The 21,752-nt window shown below is 38.8% G+C and overlaps 1 protein-coding gene across 4 annotated transcripts in view; it reads right to left on the bottom strand.

The window, feature by feature from the left end:
* Positions 1 to 21,752, bottom strand: part of dpp6a (dipeptidyl-peptidase 6a) — a 345,025-nt gene that overhangs the window by 147,541 nt on the left and 175,732 nt on the right. Inside the window, exon 1 of one of the 4 annotated variants that reach the window (XM_026200771.1) lies at positions 20,624 to 21,080. The exons of the other annotated variants lie outside the window; for them this stretch is intronic. Coding sequence (XP_026056556.1) covers positions 20,624 to 20,680 — 57 coding nt within the window. The 5' untranslated portion in view covers positions 20,681 to 21,080. Of the gene's footprint in view, positions 1 to 20,623; positions 21,081 to 21,752 lie in introns of those variants that run through there. 4 annotated transcript variants of the gene reach the window in all.

The following is a 21,752-nucleotide window of genomic DNA, read 5'->3' on the forward strand; positions in this document are numbered from 1 at the left end:
TTTTGTTTCACACCTCGAAGAACCAATTTAGTTGAGAAATAAAACATAAGTAGAGAATTTTCACCCACACCCCTCCAACTTTCAAGAAAAGCTGTTTTAAATACTCGCATTGTTTGTGTGTGTATAAAGAGTGAAATAATTGGAAAATGCTACATGTGTCTTTTTGAAAAGTTTTTTTTTGTTTGTTTTTTGACAAAGCTGTGTGTCTAAGCCTATCTGAGCAAAATAGAATATAAAACACGATGCAGTATGATTATAAATGTGACTGGCTACAGTATAAAAAAGGGCCATTTTCAATCTACATTCTGTAATTCACCTGCATCTCACAGCCTGAGGAACTCTCAATCCTGACTACAAACTCAAGAGTTCATTACTGTGCAGTCGGGGAAATTATAGGAAAGAGGAAGACATTCACGACCCCTACGGCCAGCAGAAAGAAGAAAGACAGAGCTCAATTAGAGTCATTATTAGTCATAATAAGGCAGCCAAATGCAACACTGCAGACAGCTGTCTGGATCAAACAACTTCACACCAACGATTGCTGGATCATGAGCCACGATAAGCATGGCATTTCAAAAAGACATTTGTTTGCATTTTTTGTTTGATTGCTGGGCTATGGCTCAATGCATTTCATATGCTTTTCCTTTCTAACTGTAACCAGTGTCAAGTCATTGGTTTATGCGCAAAGAAAGGGATATCTGAATAAAACAACACAATCACAGAACTGAAATCACATTTGATGTTTAAAGTTAACATGAAACTGTTAGCATCCTATTTTGTATTCACTCCAAAAAAATCGGATGAGTACTAAAAGATGAAAAAAAACAAGACACTTGGTTTTATCCATTTCAAACAGACTGGATTGTAAGTGGGAGTTATATACAAATTCAAGCAGTGTGTTGGAGGCTTTTAAGAGGCACACCATGATATTACATTTCGATGAAAGGTTATGAAAACATTAATTTTGCATGTGTGCACGATTTGCATGTGCACAAAAAAGGACAAAGGGCCTGTATTAAGAAAGTAAATGCATTCAACTTTAATATGAAATTAAGTGGAGCAAGAATCAGTGAGAACAAAGATTTCAACCCTTTTACATCTATACCATGTTTTTTAGAACTTGTCAAATATCTAATCATTTGTATGCAATAAATTCAAACTATTTTATTTGAAAAATTCTCAGTTTAACACCAAAAAACCTAAATGCCTTATAGCAAGACCATAATTATACCTGTAGTCCAAACGGTTCATGAACTTTTGATATGCCAGCTTAACAGGAAGAGGCTAAAGTAAACACTTAGGCTACTGAATTGCTTAACTGAAATGAAACGGTGATCTAACTCTGTTCATATATAGTGAGCAAAGAAGAAGTTTTTAGTTGATTTAGAGGCAGTGGGAGGTTTGACACTTTCCACAGCCAAACCCTGCCTGCCAAGATAAGGTCTGATGTGGATTCAAGGCAGAGGCAGTGGATATGACCAGCCAATGGGCCCAACTTCACAGACAGGAAACTGACAGCAGGAGAGAGCAAGCTTGCAGACAGAAATGAGCAAACTAAGTTTATTCTATAACCTTCTACTTCTGCCATGATCACTTTCCTTAAAATTATTGGTGAAATTGACTCTCACTTGTGTTGCCTGAAGCAGGGCTGGGTGATATAGCCAAAAATATTAAACCTCAATACATTTTAGCCTTTTGATAATCAATATATTTCCCTGATAGCGTCTAATGGGGTTTAAGACACTTACTGTAAAAATCTAGTCGAAAATAAATACTATTTATTCACTTTTTCACAATACCCTGTTTACCCTGCTTAATTCAAGTCAAGTCAAGTCACTTTTATTGTCACATCACCACAGCACATGTGCTTTGGTGAGTAAAATTCTTGGGAGCTTGCTCCAGAAATTGCAGAAACAGTTAACGTATAACCATACAAAATTCAACAGGTTAAAATGTGCAACATGCACATACATAATAGTCAGTACACACAGTGTACTATTAGACATACTTACAGTTAACATTATACACAATATGTACATACATACAGTTAGCACTACACATTATACACTAAACAGAATGTACACATTCTACATTATGTAAAATTATATACACATACAAATATGCTAAGGTGCAACAGAGTGTATGTGAACTGGATACAGAAATCACGTGGATGTGCATCGGATGGTATCCAGTGGTAACGGGTTGAACTGTTAAAGTTAAAGTGCATTGTGTGAAATACCATATTGTGGGAGTATGATGTAGGGTGTATTAGTTCTGACTGTTCATTTTTCTGATAGCCTGAGGGAAAAAGCTATCTCAGTCTGCTAGTGTGGGATCGGATGCTGTGGAGACGTCTTCCTGAGGGCAGCAGAGAGAGCAGTCTGTAAGGACGGGTGGCTGGAGTCACTGATGATCCTCTGGGCTTTCCTTATGCACCGCAGGTGTAGATGTCCTGGAGGGAGGGAAGCTCACCTTCAATATTTTGGTTTGGATTTATTTTAGTTTGGCTTATTGCAAACTTCCTCAGCCGTCTCAGGAAGAGGAGGCGCTGATGTGTCTTCTTCAACACTGAATCAGTGTGTGTAGACCAGGTGAGATCCTCACTGATGTTAACGCAGAGGAACTTGAAGCTGCTTACCCGTTCCACAGGTGTCTTGTCGATGGTGATGGGTATGTGTTCTCTGCTCTGTCTCCTGAAATCCACCACCAGCTCCTTGGTCTTGTCGATGTTGAGTGAGAGGTGGTTCTCCTGACACCATTTAGTCAGGGTCCTCATCTCCTCTCTGTAGGCCATCTCATCGTTGTCGGTGATCAGGCCTATCCCTGTTGTGTCATCAGCGAACCTGACGATGATGTTGGAGCTGTGTGTGGCTGTACACTCATGTGTGTACAGGGAGTACAGGAGTGGGCTGAGTATGCCTTGAGGAGTATCAGTGTTGAGGGTCAGCGGGGATGAAGTGTTGTTGCCCATTCTGACCACATTCTGGCTTCTGCCTGTCAGGAAGTCCAGGATCCAGCTGCACAGAGATCTGTTTAGACCCAGAGTCTGGAGCTTTGCAACAAGTGTGGCAGGCACTATGGTGTTAAATGCTGAGCTATAGTTCACAAACAGCATTCTCACATAGGTGTTCTTATTTTCCAGATGGGAGAGAGCAGTGTGTAGGGTGAAAGCAATAGCATCATCTGTAGAACAGTTGCTGCGATGTGCAAATTGTAGTGGGTCCAATGAGGCAGGCAGCACAGAGCAGATGTAATCTCTGACCAGTTTCTCGAAACACTTGCTGAAAATGGGTGTGAGAGGAATCGGCCTCCAGTCATTTAAGCATGTGATTTTATTTTTCTTTGGTATGGGCACAATGGTAGATTTTTTGAAGCATGAGGGAACCACAGACAGACAGAGGGAGAGGTTGAAAATGTCTGTGAAAACACCTGCTAGTCGGAATGTGCATGCTCGGAGCACACGGCCTAGGATGCCATCAAGACCCGCAGCCTTACGGATATTTACCTGTCGAAAGGATGGGGTTTCATCTGCGACAGAGACGAAGAGTGCACTCACTTCTTCTGCAGCAGCCGCGGGAACGCTCTCTGTGTGGGCGGTGATGTGAGCCTTGAAACAAACATAAAAGTTATTTAGCTCATCCGGTATGGAGGCTGCGATTTTCACAGTAGCTAGTTCATTCCTTTTAAAGTCTGTGATGTTATTGATGCCTTGCAACATGCTTCTTGCATCGTTGGTGTTGAATTCTTCAACTTTGTTTTGTTCTTTTTGCGGCTTTGATGGATTTTCTGGGATCGTAACTGGCTTGTTTGTGATCATCAGCGTTCCCGGATTAAAAAGCGGATGTCCGCGCTGACAAGGCTGCTCGAACATTGCTATTAACCCACGATTTTGGTTGGGGTAGATGCGGATTGTTTTTGTCAGCACTACATCTTCTACACACTTCCTGATGAAACAGGTTACGGTTCCTGAGTACGCCTCTATGTCGTCATCAGACGCTGCCTGCAGCATGTCCCAGTCCACGTGATCAAAACAGTCCCATACTATAGGGCCAACCAGCATTGAATTGTCCTGAGGACGGATGCTTCCTGTTTCAATTTCTGCCTATAAGCAGGCAGCAGCAGAATGAAAAAGTGATCCGATTTGCTGAAAGGTGGGTGGGCGAGAGATTTGTAAGCATCCCATAGAGGAGAGTAACAGTTGTCCAGTGCACGATCACCACGTGTGTTGATGGTGATGTGTTGAAAATATTTTAGAGCTATTGTTCTGAACTTGGCTTTGTTACAGTCCCCCGTAACAATAAACGCTGCATCTGGGTAGGCGGTTTCCTGCTTACTTATATTCCCATACAGTTCCATTAGTGCCTGGTCTGTGTTGGCTTGAGGAGGAATGTAAACAGCTGTGATTATGACCGCTGTGAATTCCCTCGGTAGCCAGAATGATCGACACAGAAGCATTTGAAATTCCAGATCAGGGAAGCAGAAGGATTTAATAGAGTGTAAGTTCCTTTCATCACACCACAAGTTGTGGATAAAGAAACAAATGCCCCCACCTCTGCTTTTCAACTCGATGGCTGAGTCTGGAACCTCTGCAGACATCCTGGTTTATGTGAGGCAAATAATGCAGCAGTCCCTTGTTTCTCATTGGTATGAGATATGTGCCTGCATTTCTCAGAGTTTGTTGTCCAGTGACTGTACGTTAGCCAGCAAAAATGGTTGGGAGTGGAGGTCTGAGGGGACGACGTCTGAGTCTGAAAGGACGCCAGCTCTCTTCCCTCTTTTCCGGCGGCATTTCCTAAGGGTTACCATATGCGCCGTTCATACGGGACACGTCCCAGCCATGATTTTAATATTGCCTAAAACATCCAGAGCAGTTAGACCAATAACATGCAGGTATTGTACAAAATCAAAATTCCTGGGGCTGCATGTGAGAAGGTGAGATCTAGAGGGAACGATAAAAGCGATGCAAATATGCGCCTTTTTTGTTCATTTGATTGACTTGAAGCGTCGCTGCGCACAAATCCCAAAAAAACAAAAACAAAGTGCGCCGCAATGCTTCAAGTCAAATGAACGAACAAACAGGTGAAAGTGATTCGAAAGCATAAGGAGCTGTCTGCTCTGCTCTTTATAGCTCTCAAGAATTTTATGCGAAATTCCTCAGGCCTCAACTTGCTTCACCCCCTTTGAGCTCCTGTTTGGCCGTCAACCTGGGGGCCTCTTGGACGTGGCACGGGAAGTGTGGGAGCAGCAGCCGGCCCCACCAGGCCTACATGGCCGCCTACCTGGATGACGTCGTGGTCCACTCCGAGGCATGGGACAAACATCTGGATCGTCTGCGGAGAGTGCTCTCGGAGCTCCGGCGGGCTGGACTTACCGCCAACCCCCGAAAATGCCACCTAGCCCTCTCTGAGGCCAAGTACCTGGGCTTCCAAGTCAGCTGAGGACTCATCCGGCCGCAAGACAAAAAAGTCGAGGCCATCCACGCTGCCCCAAACCCCGGACGAAGACCCAGGTACGAGCCTTCTTGGGGTTGGCGGGTTATTACCGATGTTTTATCCCCAACTTCTTATCCCCAGCTTCTCCTCTTTAGCCGCCCCCCTGACAGACCTGACCAGGAAGGGGCAGCCGGAGAAAATATGCTGGACCCCGTCAGCGGAAGAGGCCTTCTCCCAGGTTAAAGCAGCACTCACGTCCTCGCCGTTACTCCGCGCCCCGGCCTTAGCTGCCCCTTCCTGCTGCAGACGGATGCCTCCGACACAGGACTGGGAGCGGTCCTCTCCCAAATTCAAGAAGGTGAGGAGCATCCGATCATTTACATCAGCAGGAAGCTTTCCCCTGTCGAGAGGAAGTACGCCACCGTGGAGAAGGAAGCCCTGGCCATTAGGTGGGCAGTCCTGGAGCTCCGGTACTACCTCCTGGGCCGCAAGTTCACCCTGATAACTAACCACGCACCCCTACAGTTGATGGCCCGCGCCAAGGACACCAACGCCAGGGTGACTCGCTGGTTCCTAGCGCTCCAGGACTTCCACTTTGAAGTTTGCCATCGAGCCGGGCCGCCAACGCGAACGCCTATGGCCTCTCCCGGATCTTGTCGAGTGATTCTTCACCCCTTGACAAAATATATGTTAAACATATGATGATTCAGTATCTGTTGCAAAATCAGTACAAATACATATGGTTGTATGAACATTTGCAGATGGTATAAATGTTATTCGACCGATAAATCCATGCTATAGCTGATGTTCCACTATGCGATAGGACTAAAAGCAGGTTTAAAAAGACAGATTTCTGCAGGGAAATAGGAGTGCAAGTCAATAATGTGTGAAAGGATGATGATGATGATGATGATGATGATGATGATGATGATTATGATCAGTGGACCCTCATTCTGTTCAACACAAAGCGCTAGCAAGGGCATGGCCTCTTATTTATACAGAGCCCCAAGAGACATGGCTGTCATTCGTCCTTTATCATGAAATCTGCTAAAAACAAGCACTCTTAGGAAAATCTTATGGGGACACAAAAATGATTCAACAATTTATTCAGGGCTTAAAGTGTGGGATCGCTACTTATATTTCCCCATTATAGAGAAAATAAGATCACTAGTTGCTCATTTACTTGTAGTCTGCTGAGAAAAATATTACCAGAGAATTAGTCTTGTATTAGATCTATGGTGGAGAAATCTTTTTAATTGTTTTTCTAAAGCATCGACATCAGCTACATATTTTAAAGACATGGATCCCAATTTTATTTCAGTTGTACAATTATATCGCTCACTGCCGTTAATATTATTAAAGGGTTCATATGGTGCAATTTCAAATTTTCCTTTCTATTTGGAGTGTTACAAGGTCTTGATGCATGAATAAGATCTGTAAAGTTGCAAAGACTAAAGTCTCAAATACAATGAGAAATGATTTATCAAAATTAAGACCCTGCAATGCCCCCCTAAAACAGCGCATTCAAACACGTCCCCACATGTCTACATCACTATGTGGAAATATTTGTGTAATACTGCCCAAATGTTCATGCAAACAAAGAAGGCATGGTTTCAGTAACCGCTGTTAGTGTAGAAGCAGCCATGTCAGGTACATGCTGTGTATCTAGGTGAAAGCAAAAACACTTTATTTGGCCTTCTGAAAGTAGATGCATTTACAAATCTTGATGATTACTTACAACAGAACAGCAACATTTTATGGACAACCATTTGTGAAACAAGGAGAGGAGGGAATTCTGACCTTGCTATGACAATCTGGCACTTCTAAATAAGCTACTCTAAGTATGTTTTGTTTTTAAAGTATTTACTATTGAATGTTCAAATACAAGTACAGAGAAGGTCGCACAGTGGAGTCAGCTGACTTAACCGTCAGTGGCTTGTGTACTGCAAACACATACAAGCTTCCTCACTGTGTCTGTCACGACACTCTGTTCCCCTTTCGGGCTTGAACTGATGGTAAAACTAAGGACTTTATTAACTGTCTTTACATTTATTTAGAAAGATGAAGCTCACAATTATGGAAAGGGGTATTCCATTTCCGACGAGTGCTTGCAGTGTTTGGCCAATCACAATGCATTGGGTCAGTTGGTCAATCAGAGCAGACTGCGCTTGTTGGAAGGAGGGACTTTGTAAAAAAAATATGCATTTGAGAGAGAAGGGGTGCATAGAGGACCTACAATGATGTACAGTATTTGTGAAAAAAAGTGTTTTTTACCATTAAAGCATTTCAACACATTCTGTTACAACAAATAATGATATTTAAAAAAAGCATCAAATGACCCCTTTAAATGGTAGGGATGTAATGATTAACCACAAGCTGGTTGGAAATCAAATTTAAATATGTGACGATTTAAATCGAATGAGATGCTAAACAAATTGCAATTTATTTAGGGGTAGGAGTTTATATGAATGCATTATGATACGTGTATCATAATGTATCAAATGCATATGAACTTACTATCTTTAGAAAAGTTAAGATGGTATTTTTTATTTTTATCTTGCCTCTGTATAATGCATATTAAAGTTCATAAGTGCAGAGCTGCTTTACTTACAGTGGAAACCAAGGAAACGCTTTAAGTGCCTCCTGCTGGCAGAAAGTGAATCTGCATCCCGTTCAGCTTGTCTGCTGTTTCTGTTTCATGCAGATATTTTTTTACGTATAGTTTCACAAAACTGAAGTCAAATCATTCAGTTTTTGCTTAAAATTTTTAATCTAATTTAGACTTGCATATTATTGCTCGTTTGTTGGTTTTAATTGCTTCTATTGTCCACATTTGTAAGTCACTTTGGATAAAAGTGCCTGTGAAATAACATTTTAATAAAAAAGCAATAATATGCAAGTGCTATATTCATATATAATTATAGTGTTATATTTCAATTTCACAAAGAAATGTGCAGCATTTTGTCCAAGCAATAATAAAAGGACAAAATAGGAATTCATTTATAATTCGTCTTAAAACATAAATAAAATGAAAAATAAAGGGAATCAAATCGAATTGTGAAATCAAAATTGTGAATCAAATCATGACTTGAGTGAATCATTACATCGCTAATAAATGGATAGTTCCAGCTGTAAAATCTGGAATGATAAATCATGTTTAAAGCCATTATGCACACCTGCATCCCCACACCCATCACATTTCTAGAGTCTATTAATATATCAATTTGCTTTGAGCATCACATACCCCGATGATTGATACCCACAGACACAAATGTAATCAAAGAGGCATGTGTGAGCAAACAGACTTCATAAGGTGACAGAATCATGCCTAAGAGGTTTTTCACTCTCCTCCCACCATTTATTCTGTCCCCGAAGGTTCACGTTTAATAACACATTTTCTCTTTTCTACTCAAATTTAAATATTTTTGTAATGGATTGGTAATTAGTTTGAATGAATAGACAGACTGTTGAACACATCCCTTCAGCATCGCTCTTGATTGATGGCCTACATTTATTTAGAGAGAAAAATAACACTTGTTCTATAACAATTTTCAAAGAGTGAAAAATACAGCTAAGGGACCATCAATATCTTTTTAAACTTCAGTATAGTTCAGGAAATTTTCAGACAAATACTGTTAAATAATGAACACATTAACAATGTCACTATTTTGCTTGACTTTAATCTGAACTTTAAAAACTGCTGGCTCATTTTAACAGCTGAGAGAAAGCAGAATATTATTAATGACAATTTATTACCATTTGTTGCCCTTTTCACAACACAAATTATTAACAAAAAATGTCACTATTAACATATTATCTTATCCACGAACACACACACACACACACACACACACACACACATACATATATATATATATATATATATATATATATATATATATATATATATATATATATATATATATATATACACACATATATATATATATATATATATACAGTATATATTGAAAATGTGGGGGAAAAGTTGTTTCTAGAGGTTAGTGAGTTGTTTTAATATAGTGCAATACATAGGAGTTTCATTCAATAAACAGAAATTTACATTACTTTAACATGGCACACATCTTTAAAAGCAACACTCTTGCCAGGACACTCAACAGACTGGATACGATGTGAAAACAAGGATTACAAAACACTCTTCATATCCTGTACCTCTTGAGTGCTCCTCTTTTTAAATAATCTGGCTTATTTGACAATGCATTCAGCTAGTAATAAAAACGTAGCACACTCAACTCCATTTAACAGTCTTTACTACGTTCAAAACCATTCCACAGATTTCCCCTAAGGCCAGTGCAGAGAGTCTAACCACCCCTAATGAAAACATGAGTCAGTTTCATTCAGTTAGTAAATATGAAATAGGGGTTGCATAGACTAGTTTGAGAAGTCGACCATTCAATCACTAGTCAGCACCATCAAACGCTATTCAGTAGGCCTATTCGAGTGTGTACAGCGGGCATGTAATGAACACCAATTAATTCCAGGCCTGGTTTTATGGGAGTGATAGTGTAACCCCTCTACTCGACCTGATCTGACTGGTACTCGATTAAGCATTTTCAGCATGGGAGACACATTAACAAGGACACTAAAGACTGCAGCCTCTAGCGTTAGTCACTAGTTGAACTCTTGAGATCAGGGGAGTGTGGTTTACCTAAACAGTTCTTACTAGCTGGCCTCTGTTACAGTCACCACCCTGAACCTCACTCACTGGGACAAGAAACCAATTCACTCAACCCATTATAAGTGGTATTTAAGTTGCTATTTCTAGCACGGGACATGCCGTGACCAAGGACAGCAGTTGTCAGGAGGACAATAGCGAATAGACTAAGTAATTTTTGTATTATTCTATTATAAACTATTTCAAACCAGTTGAGTGAAAATCTAAGTGATGAGAAAAAAAGCAAAATATTACATGCATATATTTTTGCTCCACCACCAGCATTTTGTAACGATCGGGACACAGGAGACGAGAGATCCATGAGCACTGTGAGTTTTATTGGGTAACCCAAAATCAGCATAAAAACAAGCCAGGGTCAAACAAACAAACAAACAAACAAACAAACAAGAAATACTAGGAACGCAAGGAAACCAGGTGACAGAAAGTAAGGACTCCATGAAACAAACAGAAACAGACCGGTTTAAATAGGCAGGATAATGACTAAGAAGTGAAGACACCTGAGTGCAATTAACAGGAGTGCAATTACTGTGATGAAGGGACAAGGCCTTGTGGGAATTGTAGTGCCTGCGGTGAGGTGCCTATGGGGAAGTGAGACCACTAGTGGAGACCCAGAGAAACACAGACCAGACACCATGACACATTTTTGATAATTTTCACAAAACTTTCCAAATATATGTTGCATGAATATCTGAGGATATTAATTGTTATGTTAAAATAATAGTGAAAAAGATATAAATCCCTATTATACAATTAACTTAGGTATTGTTTTAAGTAAAGTAAAAGAGTAGCATAAGACAGCAGTCATGCAATCTTTAGTATGAACAAATACCTGTTAAACACTACATCATGTATAAGATGATCCACAAAAAAACAATTACATTTTGGATTTTCTTTTAAGCTATTCTTCAAAAATGATTACTGTGATGAGTGTGAGCAATTCTCTCATCCTTCCAATAACACACTCTCTTTTGCTCACAAATCTGAGACGATACTCAACACTGCTGCTCTTAGAAATGTTAGAACACTATATCATTTGATATGGCAGCCAGCAAAGACATGAAATGAGCAAAGAATAAGAGAGAGAAAAAGAGAGGAATACATTTTTTTTTTTTTACTCCTCTCAGCTTTACCAGCAGTTCTGCCTGTCTGGTAAAAAAGGTTGCTGTTGTTGGGCAGAGGGCAATGCCCATCATGCATTGTGCTGATGGCCAGATTCCAATCTATTGTCTCATCAAGGTGTAGAACCCAAATGCTCTTTTGATCATAACTGCAGCAGAGACAAATATTCCCTCAAAACAGAGTGTGCTAAAGAAGCTTTACAATCCGCTCTTATCCTTGATCCATGGACACTGCAAAGCTCCAAAAAAAAAAAAGAAAAAAAAAAGATTCCTGATAATTTCCACCAAATGTCCCTCAAATGCTGTAATGATCTCCATATGTGCCATTTCAGAGCAGTTTTGCTGAGGCCATGAACATTCAGGAAAATCATTCTGAATAAGCTTTGGGTTACGCATGAACAATGAAATAGTAAATCTAGTCATCTTTCATTACAAGTCCAGGTTAATAATCAGTTAACGTCATCTGTGGCATTCTGTTACCGCGGAAGATCATTTCAAGCCATCTCTCAGTTGTAACAACACACAAAAAGACACAAAAGAAGTTCATGAGGGTTTTTACACAGGATTCTGCAAGAAGTATATTTGCCCAAGCACTTTTGGGTTGTCTGCAGTGACCTGCAATGTGACAAGCCAGAATTCATCTAAAACTATATTCAACAACTTGCGCCAATGCAAACCTTCTTTTGCTGTTAAAATAATACTGCTGGGATTTACTAAAAAGCGCAGTGAAGAAAAAGCGCTGAAAAGGAATGGACAAATATTTTTGCATCTGACCTTATTGAATATGCATTTGTAGTAGTTTCCCTTTCAGACGCAAAATAATGGGAGGAGAGTAGTAAAATGAATCACGCAACACAATTTACTAACATTTGCGAATGTCAAAATACTGTATAATTAACAGCCAAAAAAGCATGTCTTAAAGCAGGCGGTAATTTGCCCTGCTCTAGGTAGATTGCGTTGGTCATTATGGAAATGATCTTGCAGTGTCTTGTGTTATTTAATGTGCGCAACACATTTTCACACAGAATTTTAGCCTCCCAACGGGGAAATTCAAGCTCTAATGCTAATTTGCCCTGTTTAGTAAATCTGGCTCTTAATGTTGAAAAAATGCACATTCCATGTCAACTATCTTTGCATGCAAATATTATGCAAATATTAAACCAAGTAAATACATTTGCTCAATGTAAGTACTGTAACATGTTATAACAGTTGTACTTGTAGTACTCTTAATATAGTATGTAATGTAAACTCTATTCCAGTCCATTGTCTTGCCCCAAATGTCCAGTGTTGTTATTGTTAACTAAATAAAATCATATATATATATATATATATATATATATATATATATATATATATATATATATATATATATATATATATATATATATATATATATTAGGGCTGTCACTTTTGAGCAAAATCTAATTCGAATGGATATCGAATATCATGCAATGTATTAGAATATACCGGTATTCGAATATCTATGTGCCCGCCCCCGATTTGTGGGATGCACATCCTGGGCACGAAGCTCCTGTTCCACCACATCCCAAAGATGCTCTATTGGGTTGAGATCTGGAGACTGTGGGGGCCATTTTATTACAGTGAACTCATTGTCATGTTCAAGAAACCAATTTGAAATGATTCGAGCTTTGTGACACGGTGCATTATCCTGCTGGAAGTAGCCATCAGAGGATGGGTACATGGTGGTCATAAAGGGATGGACACAGTCAGAGAAACAATGCTCAGGTAGGCTGTGCCATTTCGATGCCCAATTGGCACTAAGGGGCCTAAAGTGTGCCAAGAAAACATCCCCCACACTATTACACCACCACCACCAGCCTGCACAGTGGTAACAAGGCATGATGGATCCATGTTCTCATTCTGTTTACACTCATCAGACTCATCAGACCAGGCAACATTTTTTCAGTCTTCAACTGTCCAATTTTGGTGAGCTCGTGCAAATTGTAGCCTCTTTTTCCTATATAAATATATTTATGAGAAGCTTAGACCTTAAAAACTTAAACAGAAATGTTTCCTTGAAAATGCTTACTGAAATAAAAGTTGTAGTACTACAATTACTGAAACAAACAAACATTATTTAAAACAGATAGGTAATCACAGATCAACAGAGCTGAGCTCGAACAAAACACATGAAAAACAAATGAGAGAATTTCTATACGGGCCTAAACAAATCTATGAGTGACAGATACAAAGAGTTTGTGTAAATAAATCAGGCTAGGCTCTCTGAGGATAGTGGATCTGTCTTGAGTCAACATATGGGCTCTAATACCAAGCCTCGCTCTGAAGGGTAGGAGCTGCCCCAGGAGAGAGGGCACACGCACCCTGCCAAACACACATCCCACTGTCTGCTCCTTCTGTTCATTACAGAATAGCCAGAAAGTAACAGAGCTAGCAAGAAAGCCTGAGTCATGCATGCAGGTTATTTTACACATCTAGCCCAGTTTATATTGACAAAGGCAAAAGTAGTAAAACAAAACAAATATGGAGATATTCTGGCCTGACATCCAAATCCCAAAAAGACCTTATTAAAATATAGGACTGAAAAATATCTGCAAACATAAAAAGAGGTCTGTCATGCAAAGTTGCACTGTTTTATGAAATCCAATTATCCAATTAAGCCCTTGAGGGAAGCTGGCATTTCGAAATAAATGCCATCTAAATGAATTCACAGCTCCTGGATAACTAAACAGCCTGTTGATTGTCATTATTTAAACACACATTCAAAACATTCCGGTGACATTTTAGCAGCCAGTACAATTGAGACTGCATGCCACATTAATTGCTAGGGCGGCACCAATCACGAGCGTCATGAAACCCCAGACTACTTTATCTTACATTTTAGCAGAAGTGTTTGTGTTGCACATCATAGAAGACAATGTTAACATCCAATAATTTTAACTGTTGAAGAAAACTGGTTAATTTGAAACTTTTTTGCACTATTTTCATCTTCCGGGTTTAAAATCTACATTGTGTTTACTTCACAATTCATGACGTGGCAAAGGACTACTGTACTGTATTGACGACACATTGGTGTCTATTAAATTATTCATGAGACTGTGTGTTATTATATTATGAGAATATGCTTTGCATAAATATTCACAGCAGCATGTGTTAATCTGCTATGACAGATGCTTCAGACTGTGAGACCGCGTAGATTAAAGGGGGGGTAAAATGCTTGTTTTCACTCAATATCCTGTTAATCTTGAGTACCTATAGAGTAGTACTGCATCCTTCATAACTCCAAAAAGTCTTTAGTTTTATTATAAGAGAAAGATAGTCTGTACCGATTTTTCCCGGAAAAACACGACCGGCTGGAGGCGTGATGTGTGGGCGGAGCTAAAGAATCACGAGCGCCAGTAGGCTTTTGCTTTGAGAGCGTTTGGAAGTTGTGACATTACTGTGAGGGAAAAAAAAACATCATCCAAAACAAACCATGGCTAACAGTCAGATTCAGCTGTTTATTTATGATCCAGAATCAGATCCCGAGGCTGAAACTGAACGAGAGCAGCATCAGCAATGACTCGCTCCGAGCGGGGCTCGAACCCGGATCTCCGATGGGAGGCGGACACACTAACAAGGAGGCAGAGATATTTTAAGCAGTTTTACTCACCGCCTGTGGTTCCAACACACGATCGTGACCCTTTTTCGTTGGGATTGCATCATCCTTAAGAAATAAACGATACGCAAATCCGTCGTCAAACTGGGCCTTGTTTGTAAAACAAGCATTTTCGAAATGCAGGGAACAAACAAAAACACTTGCACAACTCCGTTGATGCTCTGTAAAAATAAACTCCATCCACTGGTCCCTTAATGCTGTTTTTTCTTTGGTAATCTGTGCAGGGTTGTCTTGCCCTGGCAACCAAAAACACACTCCTTTTGTGACATTTCGCGACGCTCTCGCTCTGATCAGTGAATGTCTGTAGTGCTCTGCTATACGGGAGCATGCGCTCTTCCGGCAGACGTGCCCTCAGGACCCATATAAGGAAATTCCGCTCCATCTAACGTCACACAGAGCCATACTCGAAAAAAACTTTCCGAAACTTGTGACAAACCGGAAGGAGTATTTTTGGAACAGAAATACTCCTTCAAACGTACAACTTAATTTTTGAAACTTTGTCCATGTTTAGCATGGGAATCCAACTCTTTAACAGTGTAAAAACTCAGTATGCATGAAATAGCATTCCACCCCCCCTTTAACTAAGAGAAATGATCATGGATCGAAGGAGAGAAATAATACAAATAAAAACACGATTCATTCACTTAAGAGAGTATAACCGTTTGTACAGCTCTATGACACACGACCCGTCAATCGGCTTATATAAATGCAGCAGAATAAGTCTTAAATGTTATCAGTGGTGCTCCAGCGCATTCATATATATGTTTTCGATGCAGAGTGCAAATGGCTGTGCATTTATTTGTGCTTTTACCTTGAAGGGAGCAAAAGGAAACTGTCTGAACCGAACAGTTGTTTGTGTTGTGTCTACCCTCTTCCCCCTCCGCACACCACTTTCTTAGCGATTTTTAAAACTGTGGTGAGAACTAACCAGTGCTAAAACAGGGGGGTTCATGACCCTTTAACAGCTAATACAGATCATTTTATTCATTTATTCATTTATTATTTGTTTGTTTTTTTGCTTGCTTATGCTGTCATGTCCACTTATATTTAAGCTTTCCGCTTTTGGTCACTATTAACTGCTAATACTGAAGCTGTCCTAGTTTTGTTGATAAAAATACTTTAGGTTGGTTACATGATAATCATAATGAGCAAAATAAAAAAAAAATATATAATATATATAATATAAAAATATATATATATATATATATATAATTAAATAAGAAACTTATTTAAAAATCCCATATCCATATGTGTTTCAGGACAATGAGAAAACAGCATACTGGGGTAAGTGATATTATATAATTGATACAGTAGGTGTAAATAACGTTCTTATATTTAATTATTATTTCTTATACTATACTGTATATTACATTCATTATTATTATTTTTTGTTATACAGTAAATAATGTATATGCAGTTGTGTTATTAACAAATACACCGCCTGCCTTTCATTTAGTTCCTCTTTTATTTGTTGTTCAATGATTAGAAGACTCTGTGAGGGAGAGCATGTGTGAGACTGAACAGCTGCTGCTGTTAATGCCGTTTGCTATAATAATCACACTGGTGATGACGTTAAAGTGATATGGAAGTCTTAAAGGGCTTGTGTCTTCTGGATGTAATTGGTTTATGTGATTGGTCAAGGTTAGGCCACAGACTGAGTCTTCGACGTGCATTCACGATGCGAGTACCGCGATGATGCAAGCTGGTAAAAAGTCATTATTTTAGTTTTCTTTGCACACAAAAAGTATCCCTGTAGCTTCATAACATTAAGGCTGAACCACTTATGTCACATATGGGTTTGGAACAACATGATGACGATGAGTAATTAATGACAGAATTTTCATTTTGGGGTGAACTATGCCTTTAAGGTACAGTCACATTAATAAAATGCTTTGGTCAAAAAGGTCAATTATAAACAGGGTAGTCATGTATGAAGAATAGCTCACATGAAAGTCACTTTCAAACCAAGCAGCTTTCTGTTGGTCAATGCAGCAAATCCATTGTGAAATCTGTGTGGGGAAATCTTTCACACAAAATTCTAAAATATATGGATCTTCTTTCGTGTTCAACAGGAAAAGGATAGCCATACAGGTTCAAGGGTGAGTAAATGATGACAAAATGTTCATTTTTGGGTGAACAAGTTTTATTTCTTTTAGAAGTTTTTCTTGTGAGACTGAGTTGCCTTATAAATGAAAACACCCAAGACTACAAAGAGATTTTGCACACTTCACAAAACATAGCAAACATGCTTTGTACACCTACATTTGTTTTTGCAATGGATTTGAAACAGACTCAAACCCATCACTTCTGGACACCATCACCACTCGGCTGTATGCTCATAAAACTTCATAAAAGACATTTTGCTGAGATTTAGAAAAATCTGTCTGACTCCTCAAAGTGACGTACTATTATAATCTTATTTCATCCTACCATTTGCACCACCGCCCACTGGCAGCTGGCATTTGTCTTGTGAGTGATGGCGATTTTGAGGGTTTATGAATTTAAGGAAATAAATGGTCACTCACACACAAGGCTCGAGCAGGTCAGGAGCTGCTTATGTGTGTGTATGTGTGAGTATGAGCTGTTAGATAAATGCACCCATGAGTGTGTGTTTATGTGTTTGTGTGTGTGATTATAGGCTGAAACTGCCTTGCTCCGCAGCAGTGCCAGGAGAGCATACCTCATCTCGGCCTATACATCAGTGCCATCTGCAACACATTACTAGATAATTGGATCCATCTTTTGGCAACAGACAATCATGTAGGCGAATGAATTTGAGTGTTTATGACTATGTGTGTTTAGAATATCTATAGCCTCTGGGTCTATTTACTATTCTTTAAATCCTCACAACAACAATAATCATGTAGTATGAGATATGGCCTGGCCAGTTGTGCACATTTTCTGAGATTGCTAAAAGCAATAAAAGGTATCTCTTCCATGTCTGTCCATTGTTTTGTGCCAAGCAGCCACAAAATGACATGCAACACATTTTCCAGGTACTGGACCAAAGTTTGATGTTTCTACAGAAACATCAAACATGGACAAGAATAGACTGATCGCGTGGGTTTAGAATAAGACACAAGGCTCCTAGAAATAACTCCAAATTAGCATGAAGCATCACATAAATCATGAAAATGTATTTTCTTAGTTTTTTGCACATCAGGTGCAGTGCTGTGCATTTAATGAGAGCCCAACAATAGTTTTGGGTTGCACTTGCCAAATACATCCTTAACCAACTATGGTTGCAAGTTTTATCATTCAACTGACTCTGAGTTTCTTAAGACCATTTTTCCAACAAACATTTACAAACTGCATCGCTAAACTGTGGTTAGAAGCCTATAGTTTCTTGATGTTCACTTACTTTTATTCACTTACTATCTTTTATTGCATAAATATTCAAATTGCACTCTATGTCTGGTAAAATGTCAAAAGAATGAAAGCAGCGTTTCCGAAGGTTGCGCAGATGTGAATGTGGTCTAGCACCCTGGGGAAACTACGGAGTATGACATAAGAGGGAACCTGCATTTTAATGAAACAACAACTGAAAAAAGCTAAATAGTGGAGAACATAAATAGTGGTCCTCATAACAGTATTTATTTATAGCATTAGTATCACATTAATTTGTTCTCAAACCAATTAATTAGGCAAAGTTATTACTCCACCACCTGTGCAACATCCTTTAATGACAGTCATTCAACCAACATGGTTTGAATGACTGATGTGCGAAAAAGTCTATGGTTTAGGGAAACAGTTTATTTTCCTCACTGAAGCATTGTTCTTTAGTAAATCGGCAAGCTACGTTGCTGTATGGGAAACATGCACATTTTTGGATTCACTTTGGACAGACAAGTTGCAGAACTTAGCACAGACGAGAAGAGGCATTATAATGCATTATAAATTTACCAAATCTTTGTTGTTGTACTACATACAGTCTGTAAGATTGTACAGTTTACAGCCTAGTCTACATTTTAATATGCTATTAGAAATGGTAATAATAGTAGGCTATTAGTTAGATGGCAGATATTATTTATTAAGCTATGACTCTGGGTAATTGATTTTTAGAATAGAGATCATCTTTCTCCCACAATTCTAAAAAAAAATAACATAAATAAAAAAAAAATAACATACAGGCTAATTCACTTATTTTCCTAAATGTTTTATTTATTTTTTTAAATGAGTCTAAAATTTTATAAATAAGCCTATTAAAAATACAGAAAAACATATATATATGAAATAAATAAAAAAATTATTGATTTGATTGTTTTTGAAAGAATCTCTCGATTTATTTTGAATTCGGCTGCAGCAACATCAGCTAACATTATATCCGGACAATAAAGTTATACCCCCACCCCCCCCCCCACCCCTCACTTCCGTGATCCCTGCACAGAGACATCATTGATAAATGGCCTATTGTATTCACCTTTGGCTGTTCTATTGTGTTGTATTACTATCAGCATCTATCTAGTGACATGAGTTAAGACATTGTCAACTAAAAAGTTGTTTAAGCTGCAATTGAGCTAGCTGTTTCTGAACACAAAAATATCTTACCGTAGATTCATAAAAATACGTTAGGTGTACAGTACTTTAATCTGCTCCAACGGTGGGAAAATCCATTATACAATCTACCAACTGGTTATGGGACATGATTACATGCTGTTGTTTTTTTGCATCCTTTGCATCCTTTTATAACTTTTATAACTATACATTAACATGTTAAATTTACATGCCTAATTATTATGGTTATGTTTGAACTTTATACATACGACATGACTTTTAAGGTAAATCTCAACTTTGCTCTTGGGTGATTATTGCCTTTCGGAAGACAGTGGTAGGACAGAAGATCTACTGTTCCTCTTGTCAAAGTTTGCCTGTCCTTGATGTGTTCACCTGCCCTCGCTCTCTGCTGTCTCTAGTGGGGTTCCCACCTTTCACAATGCTTTTCCTGCACTGCACTTTGTTCCTGTCAGTATTGCCTGTGGCTGTTTCTGTACCTGCTTCCCCTCTTTCTCTCTTGAAATCAAGCACCAACATACACGGTTAGGATAATCAAGCTAATACTTTGAAAAAAAAAGAAAAAAAGAGGGAATTTTATTTAAGCAGTTCACACTGGAAAAGAAGAAATATTATATAATTGTAAAACTACATTGTGGCAAATATAATATCTGGTCACCTTTTGTTAGGTATATATTTGTTTTATTGCTATGATGTTCTTTTTTTAAGGACTGGAAACAAACAATATGTGAGTGACACAGGAGAAAATATAATAATAATAATAATAATAATAATCATAATTTTAAAAGATTTCTGACAATATGATATCATTAACGGTCATTTAATTAATGGTCAGCTATCTCTGTAAAGTTAGGAAATTACATTTTCAATTAAAAGTAATGGGAAATCAGAACAAACAGCTTATCAGATTAGGTGCATGTATGAATATGGACTTCCAGCTGATTTAAACTGATAACTTGAAACCAGTAACGTTAGGCTACTAAAAACTGTGCCGTTAGTAATCACGAAGAATCAGTGGTCAGAAATCTTCTTTCAATAATTTCTGGTGCTTACTAAATCATTTAAGACCATTCAAGCAGATAAAGCTGATACTTTTTTTCAGATTTACAAATCACCTCACGTTCAGCAAAAGCAATGCACCTCTTGAAATTAATAACGTATCTACATCTCTCTCCAGTAAAAAATAAATAAACACACACATACAAACGTAAATAAATTACTTCAGTACCTGATCTTGCTGTTGAGCTGCTTTGGTCGATATATTTGACTCCTTTGCTGTGGTCATTATAACAAATTACCACAGACAGCAAGAGACATTCAGTTTGGGACGAGACCGCTGGCGGTTACAGAGAGGAGAGGAGATGCTGAAGGGAAAACGGTGGAAATACAGCAAAATCCCAGTGAGACGTGAGATTTGATTTCTACAGTCGTTCTTCGGAGGACAGGTGCGCCACTGTTGCTAAATTACACAAAGAAAGAGAGCTAGAGAAGTGAAGGAAAAACGGTACACAGAGAGCACCGATCAGAGCCTGGAAACCGACACCGGTAGACTACGAGTGCATCGCACACGAGCTTTTCATTCCCCATCGCGCGCTTGCCGCCTTTTTCACCCCCGCCTCCGTGCACCAAGCGCGCACACGCGCGTGACTGCCGCCTTTTCACCTTCTGCCTGAAGCTAGCAAAATAAAAAAATATATTGAAGAATTTTTATTCATGTATAAGGTTGCGCAGTCACGGACACCAGGTAAATGTGTAAAAGTGTATTACAAATATGAAGCAACATATGTTTTAATGTCGAAACTGTAAGGATTATCTTATAGTCTTCCACATTGTTTAGAGATAATGTCAAGGGAATTAAACTGATAGGATTCAGCTTGTCCTTGACATTTAATACACATATAGTACAACAGCAGTGACACTCCAAACACTCACAAGTAACTTTGAAAGAAGCTCAGCTGCTTTCGTCATGACAATGTAGCTTATAATGTAACAAACTATTTTTTTTTTAATGATTAGTGGTATAGTGCAACAACCTTACTGTTGAGCAAGAGAAGGTAAACAACCACAATGTCAGCTCTCTTCAGCACTGATAAGTCTGATTTATTTGTGAATCGGATGCGGTCTTCCATTCCATTTCCTATAGGAAAGGTCCTTGTATATAGTTTATTACTTTAGTATATAGATTAAAAGTTAACTGAATTAAAAGTTTGATGATAGTGAATTGTCCTAAACAGCTCTCTCTCTCTCTCTCTCTCTCTCTCTCTCTCTCTCTCTCTCTCTCCAGGTCCTGTTCTACAGGGGTGCTAGAGGTTGCTAAGCACCCTCAAACTAAATCAAAGGCACTCCTCAGTTAAAGC

The sequence above is a fragment of the Carassius auratus genome, chromosome 24 (assembly GCF_003368295.1).
Source record: "Carassius auratus strain Wakin chromosome 24, ASM336829v1, whole genome shotgun sequence".
NCBI classification, from domain to species: Eukaryota; Metazoa; Chordata; class Actinopteri; order Cypriniformes; family Cyprinidae; genus Carassius; species Carassius auratus.